Source organism: Phoenix dactylifera, unplaced genomic scaffold, assembly GCF_009389715.1.
Source record: "Phoenix dactylifera cultivar Barhee BC4 unplaced genomic scaffold, palm_55x_up_171113_PBpolish2nd_filt_p 000492F, whole genome shotgun sequence".
NCBI classification, from domain to species: Eukaryota; Viridiplantae; Streptophyta; class Magnoliopsida; order Arecales; family Arecaceae; genus Phoenix; species Phoenix dactylifera.
In genome coordinates, this window is record NW_024067912.1 from 147,110 (window position 1) to 171,725 (window position 24,616).

General features: G+C 38.3%; 2 protein-coding genes across 2 annotated transcripts; one reads left to right on the top strand and one right to left on the bottom strand.

The window, feature by feature from the left end:
- Positions 1 to 1,150: 1,150 nt before the first annotated feature.
- Positions 1,151 to 4,528, top strand: LOC103717725 (zinc finger protein CONSTANS-LIKE 2-like). The gene is given in 3 exon segments (XM_026808690.2): positions 1,151 to 1,852; positions 1,854 to 2,150; positions 3,764 to 4,528. Coding segments are annotated over 3 exon segments (1,131 nt in total). The 5' UTR covers positions 1,151 to 1,387; the 3' UTR covers positions 4,133 to 4,528.
- Positions 4,529 to 7,658: 3,130 nt separating this feature from the next.
- On the bottom strand, positions 7,659 to 23,825 carry LOC103717716 (ASC1-like protein 1). The gene is made up of 6 exons (XM_008806203.4): positions 23,502 to 23,825; positions 17,752 to 17,963; positions 17,500 to 17,655; positions 12,610 to 12,795; positions 8,383 to 8,567; positions 7,659 to 8,096 (listed from the first exon to the last, which is right to left on the bottom strand). Exons 1-6 carry the CDS (start codon positions 23,637 to 23,639, stop codon positions 8,065 to 8,067), a joined length of 909 nt encoding a protein of 302 aa, XP_008804425.1. The 5' UTR covers positions 23,640 to 23,825; the 3' UTR covers positions 7,659 to 8,064.
- Positions 23,826 to 24,616: the final 791 nt, after the last annotated feature.

The window sequence follows — 24,616 nt, forward strand, 5'->3', positions numbered from 1 at the left end:
CATCGTTTTACCTAAAGGTATTTATCGGTTTGTTAAATAACTAATTTGTTTCGTGTGTATCACCTGGCCATGTATTATGTACTAGTACAAAGCATGTTTTGGAAACTATGTATCAATTTACTTAAAGGTATATATCGGATCACTGCTGAGTATATATCAAAGAAGCTTGTAGTATATATTAAAAAGTTGACGAGTGCGTATCACCTGGCTATGTAGTGTGTATTGGTGAACATGATATTTTGAAAATTGTATATCAATTTGCTTGAAGGTGTGTATTAGGTTGCTAGATGACTAATTTGCTATGTGTATATCACTTGACCATATTGTGTACTAGTGACGCCATGTTTCAGAAATTGTGAATTGATTTGTTTAGAGGTATGTATTAGCTTGCTAGATAATTAATTTGCATAATACATATAACCTGGCTATGTAGCATATATGAGAAAAAAATATGTTTTAAAAATAAGGAAGAAAGAGGATGTCGCATACAATTTTTTTTATTTTTTAATTATAGCACTATGTTAGTAGGAGAAGTTTCTAATTTTTGACTTTTTTTTTAAGATAGACACTAGAAAAAATGTGGCAAAATAGAAAGTCCGTCCTATACTTTTTCCTCTAGAGCTCCCATATTATTTTTGTTCCTACTTTTCCATACCCCCTCCGAGTTCCAGAGGATCTGGAGCCCGCAAGATACTCCTACCTAACCTGGCTGCACCATTAGTTATTGGCCAACCACAAGGAAGATAGAGGCCTAGCTTTTCTGACCCGAACATATCGTACCAACCGCATGTCTGTGTAAGGATATGTGCAAGCGTGTGTTTGTCCTATATTGATTATTTGCCAAGAAGATTTTAAGTACTTACACAAACTAAAGAACCTAAAAAATACCTTCCGACTAGCCTTTTTGGATGAGGTCTTTGGTTATTACAAATGGTTTCAGAGTGAACTCAGTCCATAGCCTATATAGACTTAGAGACATTGCAGCATGGAATCATGAAGGCTGACTACAAGTCAATTGTGGTTTTGTGATTAAATTTGAATAAATTTGAACCCTTAACCTGCTGAGGACATCGGGGTTTGAATAGAGAGAGTATATAAGAATCCGTATAGGCGTGTATTTAGTCCCACATCGGTTATTTATAAAAAAAAATTTGGATTGTTACCGGCTGGATTTTCTGCATCTCCCCTCACTCCTTGCTAACTCTTGTCGCCCTTGGTTATGGTTATTACTCGCACCACCCACCACGCTCGCATTTCCGGTCCCAAAAGAAGTGAAACAAAGAGAGCCCGCGAGAGAAGCCTACATATGCGTGGGAGGGAGGAAGCGGGCTAATTTTTTATTATAACAAAAAGAAAATTCACTATATAGCAGTACTATTTCAGTTTGATGAATAGTTGTAGTAGTGCTTGTATGTTCGAGGAGGAGGGGAGCTCCGCCGCCGGGGGCGGCAATGGTGGCGGTGGCGGTGGCGGGAAGTGGATGCGAACATGCGACTCGTGCCAGTCGGAGCCAAGCACGGTGTACTGCCTCGCGGACGCGGCGTATCTGTGCGTGGGGTGCGACTCACAAGTGCACACCGCGAACCGGGTGGCGTCGTGGCACGAGCGGGTGGGGGTGTGCGAGGTATGCGAGCCCGCCACCCTCACCCGCCGGGCCGACGCGGCGGCGCTCTGCGCCGCCTGCGACGCCGACGTTCACTCCGCCAACAGGCCGCTCGCTGGCTGCCACCACCGCGTCCCCATCCTCCCCCTCCCCCCGGACCATCTTGGCCCGGGCCCTGGCCCGCCTTTTGGCGGAAAAAAGCTGGTGGGGGAGGAGGAGGTGAACCACGACGACGGTGAGGCGATGTCGTTGGTTGCTGGTTAGTGGAAACTGCAACCAGACTAATAATTCTGGGTTTTTGTTTGGTCCGGAGGTGGATGAGTACTTGGATCTTTTGGACTACAACGATTCATGTAATGAGAACCAGAACCAAGAACAGCAGCAGCAGCAGCAGAATTATGGGAGGAATGAGGGGAGTGAGTGTGTGGTGCCTTCACAAAGAAAGGTGGTGGGATATGAAGCACAGCAGCAGAACTATGGGATGGAGAAGGAGCATGACAACTCCAATGCTGGGTTCAGTTACACTACTGCTTCGCTCGGTCACGGCGTGAGTTATTCTATAGAATCATTGGATGTTTTGTCAGGATTTTCCCTGGTCACATACATGAGTATGTTTTTGTATATTTGTTTTTCCTTTTTTTTTTTTAACTTCGGATGGATATGATGCTTTTATATATCGTTGGTGTTGTTTTTCCGTGCTCTTTGTTACTACTAGATTGCTGCTCATGTCTGTAATTTTTCCATGGTTATGTGATCTTACTTGGGTGCAAATTTTGGTGTGGTATTGTTTCACTGGAGAGGTCATGTGTGATTTTATCATTTCCATTTGGTGTGGAATAGTTGGAGAGATACAAGGATTTTGTTTATTGGCTGGCTATTTAGATCCAAGGTTAAATTTCTGATTTTTACTCTGCTAAAAAATATTGTTTTCGGTCTCATGCAAGAAACCAAAATGATTACTTCCTCTGAGCCTTTCTAATTTGTTTCTACAATATTTCTCTTGAATTCTTGAGGTATGCCTTTCTAGTTTGTTTCTAATTTGTTCTCTCTAGTTAAATCTGCAAATATGTTAATTTTTTTTTTTTTTTGTTCCTTTGATGGCCCTCATCTCTTTACTAGCTTAGTGTTTCAACGTCCTAATTACTAACTGAAAGCCTAATCTTTGCTCTAAAAAAACAACTTTGTTGTGACTGGTCGATAGCTGCAAGTCTTCCTGTTTATTTCTATGGTAAATAAAGTGCACTTTTGGATTTCTGTTCTCTATCTATCTTATATTTCTCCTATGGTCCATGGAAACTACAAACGAGCTTTCAGGAAGATAAAAAGATTATCTTCATCCCCTAGAAGTCACCATAGTTAGAACAAACCAAAAACTCAAGTTGGCTTGAAAGTCAGCTCAGCTTTAGATTCAAGGACTCGGCCCAATCCTAAATCTACAATTTATTATTATTCGTACAATCGATATATTATGTTAATAATAATTTTTTTTAAACAAAAGATGTTAATGATTAATTGATATGTTGGCAACTATTATTTGCATGTTACCATTGAGTACTAGGAGTGATGGCAAACAAAACCCTAAACACATGACACATGATGGGAATTAGAAATGTGAGCATTATAGGGATGGTTGAGAATATTAGAAATAATGTGCTCTTAGGGATGGATGAGGAATAGGAGCCTCAATTCTTCATATTCTATTTATATTTTTATATTTTTACACTAAATATACCAAAAGACACTCTAAATATTTGTACACTAAATATACCAAAAGACACTCCAAAAGATGGCTCTCGAGTAGTTTGTAGATGGTGTCTAGGACTTTATTGAGTCGAACAACTCGGACTTAGTTTTAAGTAACTCAGCAAGTCAGCCAAGTCAAGACCGATCCGAAACCTAAGGTTTACAAAACCAAGATCTCGAAAACTTGCTGCGTCAAGTTGACTTGACCAAGTTTCAAACGAACTCAATGAATTTTTAAACAATAGAACCCACATGATCTCTTAGAAAGATAATGATCATCAAGCATTTATTGAAACAACTTAGGTGTCTCCATGGCAAACATCATGGAGAAACAAAAATTAACCTATGCATTTGGTGAGTCTTTTAATTTCCTTCTCATACTCCTGCTCCATTGACCATCTAACAGATAATTCTCAGGTTTCTTTCTCACCAATGGAAGCGAGTGTAGTACCAGACACCACCATGACCAACATCTCAAGCTCTCATATCCGACCTTCCACAGTGACCACACACCTCGTCTCAAGCAATTCACTTCAAATGCCACCTCAATTCACTGCCATGAACAGGGAAGCCAGGATTCTCAGATACAGGGAGAAGAAGAAGACTAGAAAACTTGAGAAGAGAATAAGGTATGCATCAAGGAAGGTAAATGCCGAGACCCGACCAAGGATAAAGGGCCGGTTCGCTAAGAGATCAGACATTGAGCTCGATGTGGATCAGATGTTTTCCAGCTCTCTAATATTCAAAGGCAGCGATGGGATCGTCCCCTCATTCTTATGCCCATAGAAGAAAGCAGCATTATTTGAGAGAAGTATGAGGGACCATGATATCCCATGTCAGGATAGGTAGTCCAGTGCAATGAATAACATGTGCAGTAGTTCCATAAAGGTCAACTTCAAGCAACCTTTAAGTATATCCACTGCCAGCCTTCGCTAATGGCTCTATGAACCATTTCTAGCTTTGAAACATGAGTAGTATGATTTGGTTATTTGTGGAGTGCTGGATGGAAGAATATCTACAAGGAGGAAAGCATTTGTTGACCACCTAAGGTTGCTAAATAATGCATATTGGAACATATATAGATCTTGAGATACAAATGCTGTTAAGTGTTTGATGAATAGTAATTGTAATTAGAGTTAACTTGGGAGATGTGTCCTAAAATTGGGAGAATAAGAGGATGGATAGCATTTCCCTAATAGAATTTTGACACTTCTCTGATTGAGCCCAAGTAGAGCATATAGTTTCTTTTTCTTTTTCCTTTTTTTTATTTTAAATTAATGATGATAATAGACATTTTTTATAAAAAAAATATATGAACAAGAAATAAGAATGAAAACAAGAATAGAACAAAAAGGGAAAAACTCTTAAGCAGCATAATGAAGATGCATATTGTGTTTGTTTGGTAACCATATGCATATTGTGTTGGAATTACTAAGAAAAATAGGGCACACATCTCTCGCAGCACAATATGCAGGCAATGAGACCTTTTAGAGCAATAGATCAAGCCCCAAATACAAAAGCAGAGGATTTTCCCCCTTGTACCCACAAAGGAAAGGCAAATGGGTAGTCTTACTAGACAAACTTTTAGAAAAAGAATCTAAATAAAGATTCCTTCCTAGCTTCATCCAAATGTGATATACCTCATCTAAATGCCAATATTGATTGATAGTTTAAATTATTTTTCTATTGGAAACGCTAGGTTAAAATTTCTTAGGTGTTAATAAGAGATCAAATGAAAAGAATCTAAAGCTAATATGATACCCTAATTACAACATAATCCCTAGTTTAACTTACAAAATGTAAGTAGCTATATAGGACTTGTCAAGGAGGATTCCTATTGTTTTGCACGACGTAGACCAAACCACAATCCTATAGTTCTAGTAACTTCTTGATATGCAACAAAAATTCAGAATTTTTCTCTACTTTTTATAATGAAGAAACTTTGAGACCTTTACTTCCCCTGTCCATTCCTCGATTTAGGGCATCATTCTTTTTCCCTTTTTCCTAATTGTTTGCATCCAAAATTTAATTTAGGTCAATTATGATGCATGACCAAGATTCTGGGGATAATTTATGTTTGAATATGTGGAAGAATCAAAATTGACCACTTGTCACTTTACAAGAGGCCATATATGGATGGTTGATTGCTGGATTTAACTTTGTAAAGGAAGTTATCAAGAACTGGGAAAGTTATTTGTAGGAACAACCATCCAAAAGGAGTAACCATTGTAAGGGACCTGCCGGTAACTACCATCCAAGAAAGTTATTGCTGAAAAAAACTTTCTTTCTCATGATAAAGTTAAGAAGTGGATCTCATTTGGGCTCTCTCTCTCTCTCTCTCTCTCCGCAACAACAATGGCATCATATTTGGCCATTGAACTCAGCTATTGCAACAACGATCCTAGAACTGAGATTAAGCCTCTTGTATAGAAGGTCTACCTATTCTAGAGCATTTCTTGGCATTCTCAATTATTTATTTCAATATCTCAAACTGTATTTTAATTGATGATATCCTATTATTATATCGATCATTATCCTTATACTAGTCGTGACTACTATTATGAAAATTATGATTATAATGATTGTTTTTCCAATCTAGATGATGTCCATCTTATTTTCGAGATGATTATTTGAAAGTGATGATTATGGGTATATCAATGATGACCCCAACAAGGCATTGGATAATTTGTGAAAGTTGATGAAGGAACTACCTTAACGCGCTTTTGATGCTTTGCAGCAAATCCATTATCATGTTCATATGGCAAATTATAAGTCCTCATTATCGGGACATGGAAAAATACTCACCACTATTCTTATGGCTTAATACAAATACATTGAGAAAAAAATATTATTATTTGAATTGTCTATTTAATGGCGCCGTTGAAAATTTGACAATGTTTTCATATAAGATTACTACCAACCAAATATAGTAATCTTTTCTTGACATCACTTTCTAGAGTAATTTTTCCACCAACCAAATATAGAAATTTATTTTCCTACGCAAACATTTTTTCAGATAAATAATTTTTCATGAATCACCATGTTACCTCGTAATCTAATATACCCCAACTAAACAAACCTTTAGAGACCCACCACCCAAAAACTAAAATAGGTATTTTTAAGATGAATTTTTTGCATGAATACCCTTCTAAAAATTTAAATATACGTGAATACCCTTTTAAAATTTATATTTATTTTTGTACCCTCGTAAAATACTATTTTTGCACAAATGCTCCAAATATAACGGTATTTCTAACACAGTTAATAAAAACCATATTTATTTTAATTAAAAATAAAATATATTTTTAAAATTACTTTTTTGTCTCTTATTCCGATCGCCTTATAAATAATTTTTTTTGCACATCTACTTATTAAGAATATTTTAGTCATTTTAATTTGAAACTGTTAATTTTTTAACAGCGTTAGATGACATGAGTACATATGCAAAAACAAGAATAAAAAAGAGTAGACATGCAAATATTAATTTTAAAAAAATATTAATATAAAATTCGATATTTAAGAGGATATTCATGCAAAAAAAAAAAAAAAATTGAGATTCGAAACTTCTACTATTTTGTCTCCGTAGGGAAGATGAGTTTTAGCTCCTTAGTTCCCAAATACATTATGTTCATCCTTGATCAGTAAAACCTCATAAAAAGATCCAAACCATTTTTCCTACCACTAGACTTCATGGCTCAAAGTTAAAGCATGAAGTTAGGCAATGGACCACAGCTCAGTCTGACCCCATGCTGGATTCCCTCCAACCATATCGCATAGAGCTTGACTATTCATGGGTGTGACCCAAACTTCATACCAGATCAATTTCCATCCCCATTTTGTGCGCCTAGACTTCTTCTACCTCCAAGCAAAATCACCAAGACCAGCAAAGACCAATCCTCACACTCCAAGCTATTTCAGTGTATGTACAAGTTCCTCTTTCATATGATTCCTTTCCCACCATAAACTTCAGACTGCCACTTCTATCTCAACTGCAAAAATTGAACACATCAGCAACGGGGGAATAGAACATTCAGAAGTCCAATAACTCAAGGCATCAAGATCATAATCCCTCAAAGCCTCTTTGTGATGACCTGGAAGGTGGATAAGGTTGTATGCCAAGGGTTGACAACTTTCAAACAATCATCTATGATCAGCGCAGAAGATTATATGGTGACCAACAAAATCCTGATTACAGGCATTTGTAACCCTACTACCTTCGAAGGGAGAATACCAGTTCATTAATATTATTAATATATGAAAGATAAAAGAAAATGAAAAATACTGGTGGATGACTGGAACTCATAGGAAATCATTAATAATGCAACTGGAGATCTCATTTTGGGACAATTTTGGCCAATAGATTAGCCATGAATCAAATGTATATTCAATCAGTATTATCTGATCTTGCATCCACATCTGTTTCCAAAATAAATATACAGAAGTCCTCTAATGATGAGGTATCTCCATTATCAGCAACACCACTTCAAAAAATACATGAAATGGGAGCGTGAATTCTAAATGTCTGGTTGTAAGCTTCATCTGAAAAATGAGAATAGGCTGATCCTCTTTCCAACACCATCAAGCCATCTGAATTCTAGTAGCCAGCACAGAATTAAGCAAATCAGAACAACAATAGCGATGAACATGAGAAAGAAGCATGATTTTTTGGCGAAGTCGGTGTCTACAAGAGTGAGTACATAGCTAACAGTCTTCCCGAGTTAATCTTCATGTTCCTCTTCATCTTCAGAATCTACATTAAAAAAATAACGAAATTGCAGTAAGGAACAGCTCCCAAGAAGTGCTTTGGGACATCAAAGAATGAAGCATGAAAATTTATGTTAAATTTAACAGGAATAAAGTTGATATTTTAAGAGACCAGAATGTGCTATCATTTACCATACAAAAAGACTTTCAAATTAAGCATTAATTTTGTGAATCTACCATAAGAAGTTCAGATGTCCGTGAGTTTGTGTTTGTGTTTGGGTATTCATCTGGTAAATGTGTTTTGCAAATACATCAATAAAAAAGGCAATTACCAGATCGAACATCATCCCCAATATTTCCTCTGGACTGAATTTGCTTTACAAGCATCCGGAAGATTAAAACCCACCAGTAAATGTGAAGAACAAGCAGCGAGAATAGAAGTGTGTTGAAGATATAATAATATATTGGTCCTTCAAACTTGTGCTTCTCCTTGTCCAGAGACAGTAAAACTTCATAACTGCCACATCAGGCCAAAAATGAGAGATAAGGTTATATGTTCTTAAAATACTACCGGACAAAACTTCCAGACTAGATGGAAACAGCTGATTCAATATCAAACACAAGAGATCAGTATTAGTTACAAAAGTACAAATTATATAGTGCATAAATATTATGCCAAGCAAAATGATGTATTCCACCAGTAATTGTGTTCAAAGAAATCATTGACTTAGCTTTATGAGCTAATAGCGTAGAGTTGCAGGATAACTTTGAAACTACTCTTCAAAATGTCATATTAGACATGACGAAAATATCCAAAGCCAAACCAAACCGTGTCAAAATATTATAGGCCTTCTTAAGAGATCATGCCCTTTCAGCAATTTTAGGCCCAACTTAGGGCATTTTTTGGAATAACCTTTTCAATTTTGCTGTTTCTTTGCTCTTAAGGAGTGCACAACATGACAACTCTACAGAATAAAAAGTTTAAGAAAAATGCAATATGACCTTAAAGTCGTTTATCAATATGCATAAGCAATCTAGGAAAAAGGGAATATACTATGATTTAGACAAATCATGGGGTATTCAACCTCTTAAAAGTAAGCGTTCATTTTTTGTTGTTGTGATGGATTCCCTGCTTTCAAATTCCACTGCAGAAACCACCTTTGAGTGAGGGTGGTTTGGGGGTGCAGTCACTTCTAATGAGGCGAGAGGCACTCCTGGCGCGGCGGGCGGTGCAGATTGTTCTGGAGCCATGCGGATTATGGAGTCAGGTCATGATCGGTAGATATTGTCGAGCTGGCTTAGCTGGACCGGTGGCGGGTGGCCGGAGGAGTTCCTTTATGTGGCGGGAGATTGGAAGGTATGTGCCTATGGCCCTGGCATATTCTAGATGGTTGATTGGCGACGGACGGAGCATTGATGTGATGGCGGACCCATGGGTGGACGCTCTTCCATTGAGGTTGTGGCCGACGATGATTAGCGGTCAGGGGATGGCGGGGCTCCGGGTGTGTGACCTTCTCAGGCCGGGGGAGGCAGAGTGGGATACCGACAGACTGGGCCAGTTATTCGGGGAGCATTTAGCAGAGCGGGTACGAGCCCTTCCCATTCCGGGATCAGCAGGTCCAGATGTCAGAGTATGGAGCACCACTTGCAGGGCCAGAGTCAGGGTTGGTGATGTTTCTCGGGTTATCCAGCAGGAGTCAGAGCTGGGTAGGCATTGTGGCTGGGTATGGAGGTTTGGGCTACACCAGAGGGTTGCACTATTTCTCTGAAAGGTAGCCTGGGACCGCTTGCCGACGAGCTTGGCATTGAGCCGACGTGGTGTTAGCATCCCCTCTGTGTGCCTGTATTGTGAGGTAGACGAGACAGTGGATCACGCACTATTCCAGTGTGTCTGGGCGAGGCGGACATGGAGGCTGTCTGGGATCCCGGAGGGTGTGTGGAGTCGGAGGGAGTGTTTTCTGGAGGAGGTTCGGCGTTGGTCTAGCTCCCTTCAGATGCGTCGGGAGGCTATTAGGGTGTCCTGCATCGTATACCAGCTATGGATGGCCAGGAACGCCCGAGTGTTTGGCGAGCACAGTCCGTCCCCACGGTTCGTGATGGAGCGGGCTCGGGCTCGGGCTCGGGCTCAGGCAGCAGAGTTTCTTCATGTAGGCTCGGAGCATAGACCTTTGACAGCTCGGGACATCTGGGACTCCCATACTGCTTCGGCAGCTTCTCATACGGTGTTTTTCACCTGGGAGCCCCCACCCCCGAGTTTCCTCAAGGTCAATTTTGATGGCTCAGTCCTGGATGGGGGCAGGAGAGGAGGGGCGGGATTTGTTATCAGGGGCCCGAGCTCCAGCACGGTGGCAGCAGGGGGTTGTCAGATCTTTGATACCTCGGTCCCAGGGGCAGAGCTGCGTGCGGCTTGGATGGAATTGCGGTATGCACGACATGTACTTCAGGCGAGTTCCATTTTCTTGGAGGGCGATTCGGCCACAGTGATCAGCTGGATCCAGCAGGGCACTCGCAGCGGTGGAGGAGTTCATCCTTTGCTCCGTGACATATGGTTGATAGTGAGAGAGGTGATTAGCTTTCGAGCTATGCATGTATATCGTGAGGCCAATGGGGCGGCCGACTGGGTGGCAGCATATGTTGCGAGCCACTCAGGAGGCACCCTATGGGTTGGTGGAGATGATTTACCCGGTGCATTCCGGGATCTTTTGGTTGCAGATTCTACTGGGTGTATTCGTACCTGTGTTGTATGAAACATCCGTTTTTAGCAACCAAAAAAAAAAAAAAGAAACATAAAATGTCAGTGAAAACTCTTTCCACCCTATATTTGCTCCTCGCACAATTTGTTACCACTTCCAGAATCTATGATAGGGCGGGCCTTGGCACAATGGCAAGGTTGTTCCATTATGATATGTATGTCACGAGTTCCAAACACAAAAATAGCCTCTACACGCAAGGATAAAACTGCGTACATCTACCTCTCCCCAGACCATGCAGTGGCAACAGCTGAGACATCCTTTTTTTGCAGGATCTATGATAGTCCCCTTACTATTGCTGACCTCTACTACTGCTGTCAGCTCCACCAGCTGATTATACTATCTAATAGCCAATGGTCTGAACACAATTTTAGAAGCTACATATTGATATGACCACCTTCTACTAGCATTCAGGCCTTCCATTAGTGGACATGTCCAACTGTTTATTAACGCTTATAGAAGCATTACATTGATCATTGTCATATCCCAAAATCTAATTCTTACTACACCCAACTGATACTCATAGAACTTTCCTAAAATCTAGTTCAAATCTGAAACAGTAAGCAAACTATCTTGCAAAGATTAATCTAGCCTGTCTACATGACTGATGCTCTAATTTTGTTCCTTCAGCGCTCTGGACAACAGATCATGGGCTTGAATCAACATGATAAGAATTATACCACAAGATCTACAACCATGACCTCATCATATGGTTCCACTTTATACCAGCATCTCGACCCAGAGATCTTCCTAATATCATGAAGAAGGTTGTTCCACTTTGAGATGATAGAGGTCCATGTATGATTCCTACACTATCCAATTGCCAGATGGTTGTTCTGTTACCCTCTAATGAACAATCAATTAGCTATGGACCATCTGTCAATAAACTGTCAACAAATCCAGTGAATCAACGAGGAAATGATTCTCATACTGCCCTCTTGATGGCTGACATTAGAGCTATGACATGATCTCACCATGTGCTCATATGGATCTTAATTGTTCAAGGTTCACAATCTCAATACTGGATCCCATACTAATACCATGCTAATAAAGTGTCCATATGCCCAGTACAGGGATCAGATTAGTGTTTTGAGGCTCGCTACACCCTTCATACAAAATCTCTATTCAGTACTGATACAGTACGGTATGTCCGGTATGGGGCAATACGAACCAATACGACGAACCTTGGTTTTCAGATAAGAAAATTGCCATTGCTTTTTCAATTTTTAAGTCATTTGTTACCATAGTTTTGCAAATTATATGAAAAATCAAAACTCATAAGACTTGTAACCGAATCAAACAAATTTTTGGAGTAAACAGTTTCAAAAAAATGCTCAAAGAACGGAATACATGACATGAAAAATTGCAGCTTTAGAAGTTCTTGTGAATATAATTCTTAAATGTATATTAACAAAGAAACAGACAGAATTGTCTTGAATGGGAAGAAAATATACTATAATATGCAATTCCAATAGCCATCATCTTTAGTTTCTATCCGTAATAAACTATTGATGCACTGAAACTCCCCTAAATGGGTTTGTCCTTTCCTCCTTAACTATGACAATGAGAGCACTGAAATCATGGCTTGCTATATTGGACTTTACCACCCATTATGGAGCATATCATACCATATTGCTAGGCTATTAAAACCGGTATGCCTCCATATCAAATGTCAATAACAAGGTTGTACCATAAAGTGTCCATACAGGGAGTACCAACTGGGTACTGGTACAAGTCCAATACCAAGATTGAAAACCGGGATTGAAATCATGCAGTTTATGGTACCTACATTGAGCAACTCATGCTTACCTTGTACTTCGGAGGATCCAGAAAGGGAAATATATGAGGCGAAGTATAATCCATGAAGCAACAAAAAGAAGAAATGACACATTGGCCAGCCACTCACAAGCACCATACTTCGCCATCTTCCCCATTTCTAAAAACACATCGCTTGCATCATGAACGGCCAACACAACCGATCCAACACGAGCAAACCTGTTTGTAAGGTAAGATAAGAAACAGTCTCATATCAAAAGAAACATAACTATTGTAACCATCAGCAGAAATAAGGATTTTAGAAAAGTAACAAAAAAAACAGATGTAATATTTTATGGTTTAGACAATGCTCCAATTGCAAACCTTGCTTAACACTTAGTATATGTCTTTTTACAAACTTGAATCCTATTCTTTTCATTTTTTTCAACACAAAAATTTAGTGATCTTTCTAAAAATGCTATTCATTTGGCAATTCATGGTTATATATGGGGCTATACTGCAATGCCATATGAAACAAATTGACAATCTCTGTAATCGTGCAGCCATAAAATAAATGTGTACCAGCATTGGCATGTCTAAATGCAAGTTTTACCCAAAGCTTGCATGTTTGTAACAATTCGAGTAGTCATTACAAAATAGGCATAGAAATTATGGTCCAAGAGGCACACCAACAATCGCACTGAAACTAGGAAAAGTTTCAGGTCAACAATAACACAGTTCACAACAATTTATTAAGTGATATCAGTTGCAATATCTTGAAGAACCTCTTATAGCAGGGCAAAACAGGTTGATTTGCAATCAACTAAGATTGTTTATTTAGTTAATATACTCACCATGCAAGGACTTCAAGGATATGTAAAATATAATAGTTGTCACCTGTTTGTGACTTTCGATTGATGGTAAGTATTAGTGGAGAGCAGAAGATCGAACCCTATATTCACTAGCGTAACATCCAAGTGCAGGAATATAATGGTTTCTGTCCATGCAGTATCATACTTACAAAATCCATAAGGCTCATGCAAAGAGGATTTACCCATCATGTGAATATCCCAATGGGAACTATTTTCTTATTCATGGATGTAATCCACCGAAATCTGTTTCTAATTTATAAATAACACAGATCACCGAACCTTGGTTCGGGTACAATCCCTCGCCACTTTAGAAAAAAGGCGGAGGTTTGATTCCAGGGAGCATTGGCCCTTGCTTCAACCAGGCCACGATTCTGCAAGCAATGGCTCAATCAGCCCGGGGTCTAGGCTCCAGCCTAGGTGGGGTAAGGTGGAGTAGGTATGGGGTAGAGGACAAGGAATGGCCCCTCCCAATTTCAAAAGAAAAAAAAAAATTATAGATAACATAGAAGTGGATGGCCAAAAAAACCTTTTTGGTTTCGTGCACAATGGACGGTCATTTCTTGGTTGAAATGTCCTTCATACTCAACAAGGAGTTGCAAAGCCAGGAATGTTCAAGAGTTCCGATCAACCAAAACTAGAGTATTTCCAGGTCAAGTGAAAAAAGGAAAGTGAAAATCTGGTAGAAAGTGATCTTAACTACCCTGCCAGTTAATGGTTGTCAATGACATGTATTATGCATATAGAGTGGAAGAATCGAACATCTCTTGTCCCTCCTCAAGCAAACACCTGAATCCTAGAGAGACACGCCTCAATCAGATGTGTAAGAAAACACCCCAAGACTTTTCCTTAGACTCACTTCAAGTCACCCTAAGACTTCTAATGCCTCAACTCACTGTGATATTAGAGGAAACCATAAGAACGAATTCCTAGCAAATGAGGATCCATAATGCTGACTCCAAATAATTTGGACAAGAATTGATGTTTATTGTCAAGAAAGACATGACAAAACTAAATCAAATGTCTTCTACAATCAAATGCTTGGGGGCTGGGCTCTAACCTGGGTGGGGTGGGTATAGGGTAGAGGGTGGGGATTAGCTGCTCCCATCTCTAAAATCTATAAATAATGCAGCAATTGAAAGCCAAAAGAACCTTTTAGATTTCTTACAGAGTGCATGATCATTCATTTGTTGAAATATCCTCCATACTCAACAAGGAGCTGCAAAGCTCGGAATGTTCCAAGAGTCCCAGTAACCAGAACTAGAGTCTGTCCAGGTCAAGTAAAAAAAGTGAATGGAAAATCTGGTTGGAAGTGATCGATGAAAGTGATCTTAACTACCCTACCCTTTAATGGGTGTCAATGACATGCACTTTGCACATAGTGTGCAAGAATTAGACCTCTTTTTTCCCTCCGTACGCAAACACCTCAATTCTGGAAAGCCATGCCTCAAACAGATGTATCAGCAAACATCCTAAGGCTTTTTCCTTCAAACTCACTACAAGGCACCCTAAGACTTTTAATGCCTCAACTCACAATGATACAGATCAAAATCCAAAAATATCAGATGAAGCCATAAAAAGGAATGCCTAGCCAATGAGGATCCATAAAGCACACTCCAAATAATTTGGACAAGAATTGATAGTTATTGTTGAGAAAGACAAGAAAAAACTAAATCAAATGCCACTAAGCTATTAACAAAAACATATATACTTAGATCAAAGCCTATTAACACTCCAACTCTTGGAGGATGGAAGGCAATACCAGTGTTAGTTGGTACAATAAATTATTTAATCATTACATGGTCTGATATTATATTAGCAATAAATATCACGAGCCAGTCCACGCAGACACCAACAACCACATTGCAAAAATTTTGGGCATAAGCAGCTCTTACTTCAAAGATACACTGGAACTGTTGGTTAGGAAATTTAGTACCTACCATTCCTAGTTAATCTAAATTCTTAGGCTTTGTTCTTGTCTATCAGCTATAGAGAGCTCTTGCTATTGCATTTGTGCTTTTCGTGCTCTCTCTTGCTTTACTTGCTTGCTAGCAAGCTTGCTAACTTCTTGTTCTAGCCTTCTATCATACCTTCTTCTAATCATCCCCATACGGTCAAAGGTCTCCAAGCAAGGTTTTCGATACCCATACCGAACCCTGTACCATTTTTCCACCACGATGTAAGGTATGGGTACAATACCAGTGCTGGTAGTATGCACTGATAGCAATAAAATGAATGAAAAACCAATTGGTATTAACTAGTACAGTCAGTACCACATTGTGGGTATACACCAATGCAAACTGATATGGACTAGTAGGACATGTGCATACTGATACGGATGGTTTCGACATCCAGGCACCTATTCTAGTGTCGGCTTCGTGTCAAAATGGTAATTGATACCAATGATGTTATCACATTCTAGCAGTTTCTAAATCCATGTCTCGAAGTCATCAATTTCTTTTGGAGCAAATTGCCAAATTCACTGATAGGTGTTACATTCTGGCAATTTTTGACTCCATGACAAATTCTGCATTCTAGTTGGGGGGAAACAATAACCCCCATCAATGAATTTGGCAATAGGTGCCAAATCCATTCTTTCCACCCTATGGTTGTGGCTAGTAACTCTACCTTATACATACACAAAAACATATACATAGATTTTTTTGAGAAATCACACAAATACATAGATAAATACATAAATAGATACATGCGTCTGCATATAAGGTAGATATATTATACACAAGGTAGAAAGAGGGGGGTTTGCACACACCACCAAATCCAAAGGTGAAGGTTGCAAAATGAAAATCTAAACCATTGGGTTTATTGTAAGGTGTAAAATGTATACAAACAACAAATTATATGTTTATAAGACCTCTTGCCTATGCAACAAGTTATCCCAAAAGATAGTTTTTTTATCACATATACACTGTTTTGATTTTGGGCAACTTCATATACGAGCAAGAGGCCTCCATATATTCAATAGATAACTTAAATATTGCAAGCCCCATCTTGAATTTGACGGTGTGTGTAAACCAGTTTACCTAGACACAGGATACTTTGTCAAGTGTCTAAGGTGTCCTAGAGAATTCAACTGCAACCAATAAAGCCACAAATCACAGGGACATGGCTGTGTGTGTATTATATCTTAAGGAGATGCTGGAATCAAGATAAAAGGGTGGATGGTTAGCTTCCTTTGGTTCACCCGAGAAGGGGCAGATAACAGCACTCTATTGGTTCAGCTAAGTAGGGAAAGTAAAAAAAAAATCAGACAAAGGAGAGAGGAAAAGAACAGAAGAGGCCACGAAAAGAAGCATTCAAGATAAAAAAAGTACAAAGGGAAAAACAATAAAATTGTCAATGAGACAGCTCTATGTAAAATAAGCTTGCGCTTCTACATGCTCATTAATGCCATTTCTTCAATTCACAATCCTCATGTTTAATCTATATTCTTTTTGCTTATTAGTACATTGGCAACTTTCTATCTAGTCTGTCACATCATCCTTATCACAACAGTTTCTGTATCAATCCACCATTATCCCTCTCCACCTTACCCCACTTATATAAATATATATATATATATATATAAGGATGTTGTACTAGAATAAATATAAAATATTATGGCAAATACATGTGGGGTATATTCTCCAATCTCCACTGTGTCATCATACATTCTCTATCTGCATTTATCATATATATATATATATATATATATATATATATATATATATATACACACACACACACACGGAAGATGTATACACAACCTTCAGGCTGCCTTATGATCACAAATGAGTCCTATATAACTGTGCATATGACACATATGCAAACATACACAAATGGCTTTAAGCCCTAGTAAGATAATGCAGTACACTTACATACTTGAACCTCATATGTCAATAACGAATATTGAAAATAGAATAGTACAGAAAGGGCCACTAAACAACAACAAAGGATAGCAAATATCTTCAAAAGCATGATTTTGATATCAGAAAACCATGGTTTCATAGAAAGGATTTGAAAGCAAGAATGATAATAGAGAATTATCGTGGCAACCAATATCCATACAGAAACTAACCTGAATATATAAGACAACACTATAAGAACAACAGTTGCAACATGATGAGACATTGACACTCCGTAGTCTGACCGCTTTGTTTCCCAAAACAGCAGGGCAAATATAGAATACGTGTAAAATCCAGCAGCATACATGTATACAGCCTTAAGTTTAAGTCTGAGAAACAAGAAGCAAAATCATTAGATTTCCATCCAAATCAAATGTTTTTGCAATAAAATTAACAGAAAAGAAGAGGATCTACATAAATCGTACTTTATTTGTTGATCTGGCCAAACCTGCTCTCCTGGTCCTACCCAATAGTATCTGGTACTTTTGAACCATGGCTCGTTATATGTAACAGACAAAGATAGAAGCTCTCCTGAAAGAAAATAAACACACTTCCAAGCTGACTCCTTAAATTTGTTGATCTTTTTTCGCCTTGCATTAGCTTCAAGTCCCTTTCCTATAAGTCGCTTTGCCAACCTCTACATCAACCAAAGAGAAGCTAAAAATAAGCAAACAGGACTTGAAAGAAAGATATTTAAAAGCTGCAACAATGATCCAATAAATCATAAAAATGCTTTCACTTAGCAAATCCACCATCAAAGTTCACTTAGCTTCAGCATTGATTCGATTAGTCAACATTTGTACATACCAGTTCAAAAATGACTGTTTGGTTTAATAATTACCAAATACAAATGGTTCACAGGTAGTGGTGGAGTTGTATTATTCTGCATATGGCTGAATCTTCAATTTGTTATAGCAAGTAGATTTTATAGTTTTATTTTTTTATCTTTTGGAATGGCATAGCCCTTTACGATTCACTTACCCACTTCCATCTAATATTCAAGAAGATTATCCTCTGTTCATCAGTATGAACTGGAAAGTAACTTAGAAACAAAAGGTAGGGAGAGGGATGAAAACAGTAGATAAAAGTCTTACGAACAAAACTACACTGACAGAACTACATGCCTCAAGCTTCATTAGCAAGAACTAAAGAGGATAAAAATGCCTTAATCTGCCTCCTAAGTTCAATGGCGTCGTAGCTTAGGCTGGTTAAAAGGAAAATCAGATCATATCAAGTACAGCACAATGAATCACCATTTAGCGTATTAGAATTTGCATGTCTATAATCCCTTTCCTATAAATGGTGATGAAAACAAGCAAGGAGGCGTATCGAAGAAAAGTGGAAGGCGTGATATTAGCATTTTAATGCAACTTCTTCCCTCTCAAACTGATGATTAACAACACAATGATGTCAGTCCAGAAGACCACACTTCTATTTATTGGAGGTCAGTTAGTTCATAGAGGTTGCAAACATTATAAAATTTCAGAATATGATTTACACCATCTGATAGATTAAGCATATACTAGCAAGTCATAAGCAGACAATCTCTGCAAAATGCAGGACAACCTAGGTGATGACTAGGATGAGAATGAGAGCTGTCATGTTTTATTTTATTTATATTATTTCAACTATACGTCTTGCTCCTAATGAAAATTTTTAACTATAATGAAAGATCTGTCTTCCATGACATACATTGTTTCTGTCCTTTCACATATTCAGTGTTGGAAGGGTCAAAATTCTTGTTTGAAAGCTCAAATCATATCTCTTTGTCACCTTACAGAAACCAAAGTTTGAAAGTCACCTAGAATCTGGGGAAAAAATAAAAAAAACAAAACAAAACAAAACAAAACTTGGCATATAAAGTGTTCCTTAACAATTTAGGCAATGTATCTCCCATGCATACCATGTGTGGCCCACCAGCATAGACATGACAAGCTACAATGCTATGAGGTGCAATGTTATGAGGTACCCAATTCAACCATTTTAACCAAAAATGCATGTCATGCATCTCAATGCTCAAATATATAATTTGTCAAAGAGCATGTAAAAACTTTACATGCCACTAAAAGACACTTTTTTAAAAACTTTTTAAACTTCATGTGCAGGTTTACTGGTATGTCATTAATAGCTAACAAATAACAGAATATTCACAAACTTCTATAAAATAACAATTTCAAATGCTATATAGCTACAATGTAAAAATAGTACCAGTGTTTACCAAGTTTATTTGCCTAAAAATTTTGTGGAAACTTTTTAAATCTTAATTATTCACAGACTAATCACTATTCACTATTTTTTCAGCATTTCACTTATAATAAAGATAATACAAATCGTTATCTTTGATAAAAATGAAATAACTAGCCTGGCTTTACAAGATGCACAAGTTCAGTAAACACTTTTGTTATCTGTGGACCCTTTAGTACTACCTTGAGTAACAAACTTTATTAACCATTCCCTTTGAACAACATCCAATTGATGTAAGAAGATGATAATGGCTCTGGATGTGGGCCAAGTATATTCGTGCTTAGACCAGGTCGTGCACAAAATTTAAGTTCAGATCAAATGCTGTCTAGAATCAGACTGATCCTAAAGCAGCTTAAGGCTAGCCCAAAGCTCAAATTATCATTGATATATAATAAGTAAATAACTTTTGTTATGCAAAACCTATTTTGAATCCTCGTCTTCTCCGATCCATCCTAGTCATCTCCTCTCCTCCTACCCTACCTCTTCCTACCATGCTCTCTCCTCCGCCTCCTTCCCTTCCCTCTCATTTCCTCTCCTTCCTCTTCTTTCTTGTCACTCCCCTTGTCATTACACCACCTCTTCTGAGTCTCCCAGTAGACCACCACCCTAAACTCCGCTCCCTCAACCCATCTTAATCCCCTAAACCTCCACCTCACTGACCGAACCTAGAATCGCCAACCAACCACAGCCTTAATATGCCTCAGACACCCCAACCTCTACCACTCCACTTGCATAGCTTCCTCTCTAACACCACACTCTACAAGTAACCCATCTATCTCCTTACCCTCATTCCAAAACTCTACCTTTGAGCCTTCAAACTAGAGGATCTAGGCCAACCCAGACTCTACAATACTACATCTCAGGACAGGCTTGGGCACCAGCTGAAATGCCAAAGCCAAGCTCAAGATATTATCGCTCAGCCCATTATCAGCCCAACTGGCCACAGATATAATCACTAAAAACCAATTTTCTTTCACCATAAAAAGAAAAATCTAAAAAATATTTATATCCAAATCATGGTATAGCCCAAAACCTTTCAAACAAGAAATCAGCATGCACCAATAGCACACAGGAAACAACTATATTTTCCAATATAACTTTTTTTCCAGTCTAACCTTCTTAAGGACCTTACTGAAAAGGAGACAACACAAGAAAGAGAAAAGACTGCAATCATGCTATTTATCTTTCTACAAGTAGTATGCCACTAGGCTTCCTATGATTCTTCAAATAAACAAAGATAAGGAAACTTAAATATACCTCAATAATGCCTAAGCCATTTCTTCTGAAAGACACTTTAACTTCAAGAGAAGTAACCTTATGACTCGTAGTTTTCTTTTTTTTTCTTTTTTTCTTTTTTTTTTGGCATGCGAGCAGGGGGTGGGGGGGTTGTAAAGATGGAGAAGTTGGCTCGTCAGGTAATTTCCTCCAGAGAAGAAAATAATTTTAGGCTTTAACCAAAGACATCCCAAATAAAATATGACAAACAACAAAAGTGGCAATTTTTACATAGCTTTTTTTATTATGTTACAGGCATAAAAAAAGAATAATTAATGATTGCAATCAATATGCATATATCATCCAGTGAAAAAGATATGGAATACATCGAGAAACATGTGACCGATCAGGCAAAGGTGTTTCAGGTAAAACTGGGGAAAATTGAGAAAGCATCCCATGTTACACATGCCAAGGCATGTTTAGCATTTTAGAGGACTATATGTGATTGATGGGCAGCCAGGTGGCACCAACCCCATATCATAGTTGAGGTACAGTTTTAAATTTAGCCTTGTCATATCTTTCCACTTCACCTCGACACTAAATAATCTTAGGCCTATCACACTTTATGTTCTATATGCATAATTGTTCCTCGTCTCATAGGGCCTCTAATCAATTACAAATAAGGCCAAACCATTTCAATCAGCATTCCAGAACCTTATCGTCAGCTATCGCTATTTTTAGGCCTTCTCTAAATTTGTTGTTTCTAGCATTACTTCTGCTCAATGAATCCATGTCTCGACTTTGGAATTCCATTCCTACATGTACTTCACGAATTCAAACACATGGGCATATATTGCTCATGTATTCTAACAAAAACAGATCAGTTGCCACCACAAATTAAGACTCCAGTGTATATCACAGCAGATATGCAGATAGATCTCTCTCATGTTTCTTTAAGTGAAAAATAATCTAAATCATGCAAAAATATAGAAGTTGGCAAGTCGGGTAATTTTCTCCATAAAGATGATAATTTGAGACTTTAACCAAGGGCATCTGAAATAAAAGTTATGTGACCAACAACAGAAGTGGCAATTTTTTTTATATAGTCTTCTTTATTATGTAACAGGGAACAAAGGAATAATAATTAATGATTGCACATCAACATGCAAATGCCAACCAATCAATAGATGAAAATGGCATGGAATACTTCGAGAAACATATGACAGATCAGACAACGGCATTTCCATGCAAAACTGATGAAAATTGAGAAGGCAGCACATGTTATACATGCCTAAGGCATGTTTAACATTTTAGAAGACTGTAAGGTGATTGACGAGAAGCCAGGTGGCACTAGCCCCATACCATAGTTGAGGTACAATTCTAAATTTAGCCTTATCATATCCTTCCGCTTCGCCTCCACCCCAAATGAACTTAGGCGTATCAAACATTATCCTCTAATTGTATACTTGTTCCTCTTCTCAAAAGATCTCCAATCAATTACGCATAGGGCCAAATCATTTCACGTTTTCAACCAGCATTCCAGAACCTTATTATCAGCAATCACAATTTTTTGGCTTTCTTTTTAGCACTACTCCTGCAGAATGAATCCATGTACTCAACTTTGGAATTCCATTCTTACATGTACTTTATGAATTCAACCACATGGACACATATGACTCATGTATTCTAACAAAAATGGATCAGTTGCCACAAAAAATAAAGAATCCAGTGTACACCACAGCAGATATGCAGATAGATCTCCCTCGTGTTTTCTTTAAGTGAAAAAATAATCAATAAGCTGTTTTCTTCATAAATGTTCTGAAGCCTAGACAAGACCACTGCTATACTTTACTCCTACAACAAAATAATATGCACAACACCAGCATTCCCAATCAATTATCGAAGAGAATGACTAGAATAATGAAAATATTGCCAAAAGGAGGCGAGAATGAGATCCAAGCATCATTAAATATCCAATTATCTTGATTCTATCAGAAAGTTCTAGGCTTCTCTCAAAGCAGCAAGCATCTGAAAGATTTGAAATGAGAAACAATCATATTCATGAGTTGGAAAGAAATAAAAAACTACTTAAGAATTCCGCCACTTCTCTCTCAGTGCATCTTGATATCTTATTCGCTCCAATCTACAGGTAGAAAGAATAAAAAAAACTGAGCACTCATTATCTTTGAAATCCCCGCAAGTACAATACAAGAGGTTAGGTTTTCAACCCTTCTAAACATAAAGCCGCTTCATATAACACTTGTCAAGATAGCTCCCCCCCCCCCCCCCCCCCCGAACAGCACGATTTCTCAAGCCAAGCCATCTCAGAAGGGCAAGAACGCTCGCAAAAGATACATCTCCACTCCTTCCAACTAATTCCTGAAGAAAACACATCAGGGCTACACTCGTATGACCGAAACAGCTCCAAAGACCAGACTTTTATCACACAGCAAAAAAGTCAAAGACTAAAAAGCCATCCGTCCGCCCAAAATGCAAGAACCTAGTTCCCTGAATCAAAAGCTCATCCGACTAGTGACATAAAAATCGGATTTTTAAGGCAAAAAACTCCACGCAAGACAGGAACAAAACTGATCGCATGGGACTTTCTTATCTGCGGTCTCGCTGAGGCCATTTAAGGGTGTTATTCCCCTTTTACCGAAAAGAGAAAACAGGGAAAACAGATGAAACCGAGCAAAGGAAAGCTCGAATCGCGCACCTCGAACACGAATCTATCGAGAAAGAACCGGACGGTGGGGAAGAAGAGCACGAGGAAGGGCAGGGCGATGAAGTCCTCGTAGGCGGGATAGGACTCCTTCTCCCAGTTTACGGACGACCGGGCTTCGACCAGTCCCATCTCCAGCCGGCTCGCCACCGATCAAAAGCGACGCCAATCAAAGAGAAGGGAGGAAGGGAGTTCGCGAGATGGGATTGCGAGAGGGCGAGACCGAGAGGCAAAGACGACCCCTTCTCCCTCTCTTTCGCTCGAATCGACGAAACAAAAAAACTCGGAGCCAGATGCGCCAGGCGTTTTCTTTATACCAAAAAGGGCTTCTTTTAAAAAGGCTTGAAGACTTGAACCATTTTTTCTATATAACTCGGAGTGACAAAAATGTTGGCCCTAATTCTGTCATGCCATGGTAAAGATATAATTACCGTTCTATAAATTTTTAATGTTCAGATTTAGTGGATGACGAGCATGGTGGGTCAGGAATCAGATGGGCTTGGGAATATTTATTATCTGCCATAATAATTATGGTGGCTGAGATTTCTCGACTAGAATCAAAGGCCTGCAAGTGGATCTGGTCAACCTTTGATCCAACTAGGTCCCCATCTTTCACGTTCAATCATGAGCAAGCATTTGGATCTATAAAGTTAGGTTTGAACCAAAAATATGATCCATATTTGGAGAATTAGATAGGTCTATCTAATGCATTTCTTTTTATAATCTAATGCAATCCGACCTTCTTCATGGATTGAAGAGGGGGGTCTAAAATGGGTTCAATCTTAGACGACAATTTCATAACTTCATATCTCTAATTCTTCTTCCGCTCATTTTTGGATTTCTAAATTGGGTACTAAGCTTATTTGTTTTTAAGTGGAAAGCTCAAATTGGATTATACTATTATAGATAATATTAGTGATAGTATATCAAATCAATTTTCTTTTTACAATCATAACCATCTGACCTTTCGATCTAACTTTTCTTATTCGCCGGGTATTTCTATTTAAGACTATCTCCAACGTTGTTTCAAATTAATACTCAATTGATTATTTATATTAATATTTATTTTAAAAAAATAAAAAATAAATATCATATACTTTTCTCCTCTC

Coding starts and splice junctions, on each gene's coding strand:
- LOC103717716 (XM_008806203.4), bottom strand. CDS start 23,639: ATGGGACTGGTCGAAGCCCGGTCGTCCGTAAACTGGGAGAAGGAGTCC. Junction 17,964..23,501: donor TCGATAGATTCGTGTTCGAG/GTGCGCGATTCG, acceptor TGGTTGATGTAG/AGGTTGGCAAAGCGACTTAT. Junction 8,568..12,609: donor TGGATCCTCCGAAGTACAAG/GTAAGCATGAGT, acceptor CTGATGTGGCAG/TTATGAAGTTTTACTGTCTC.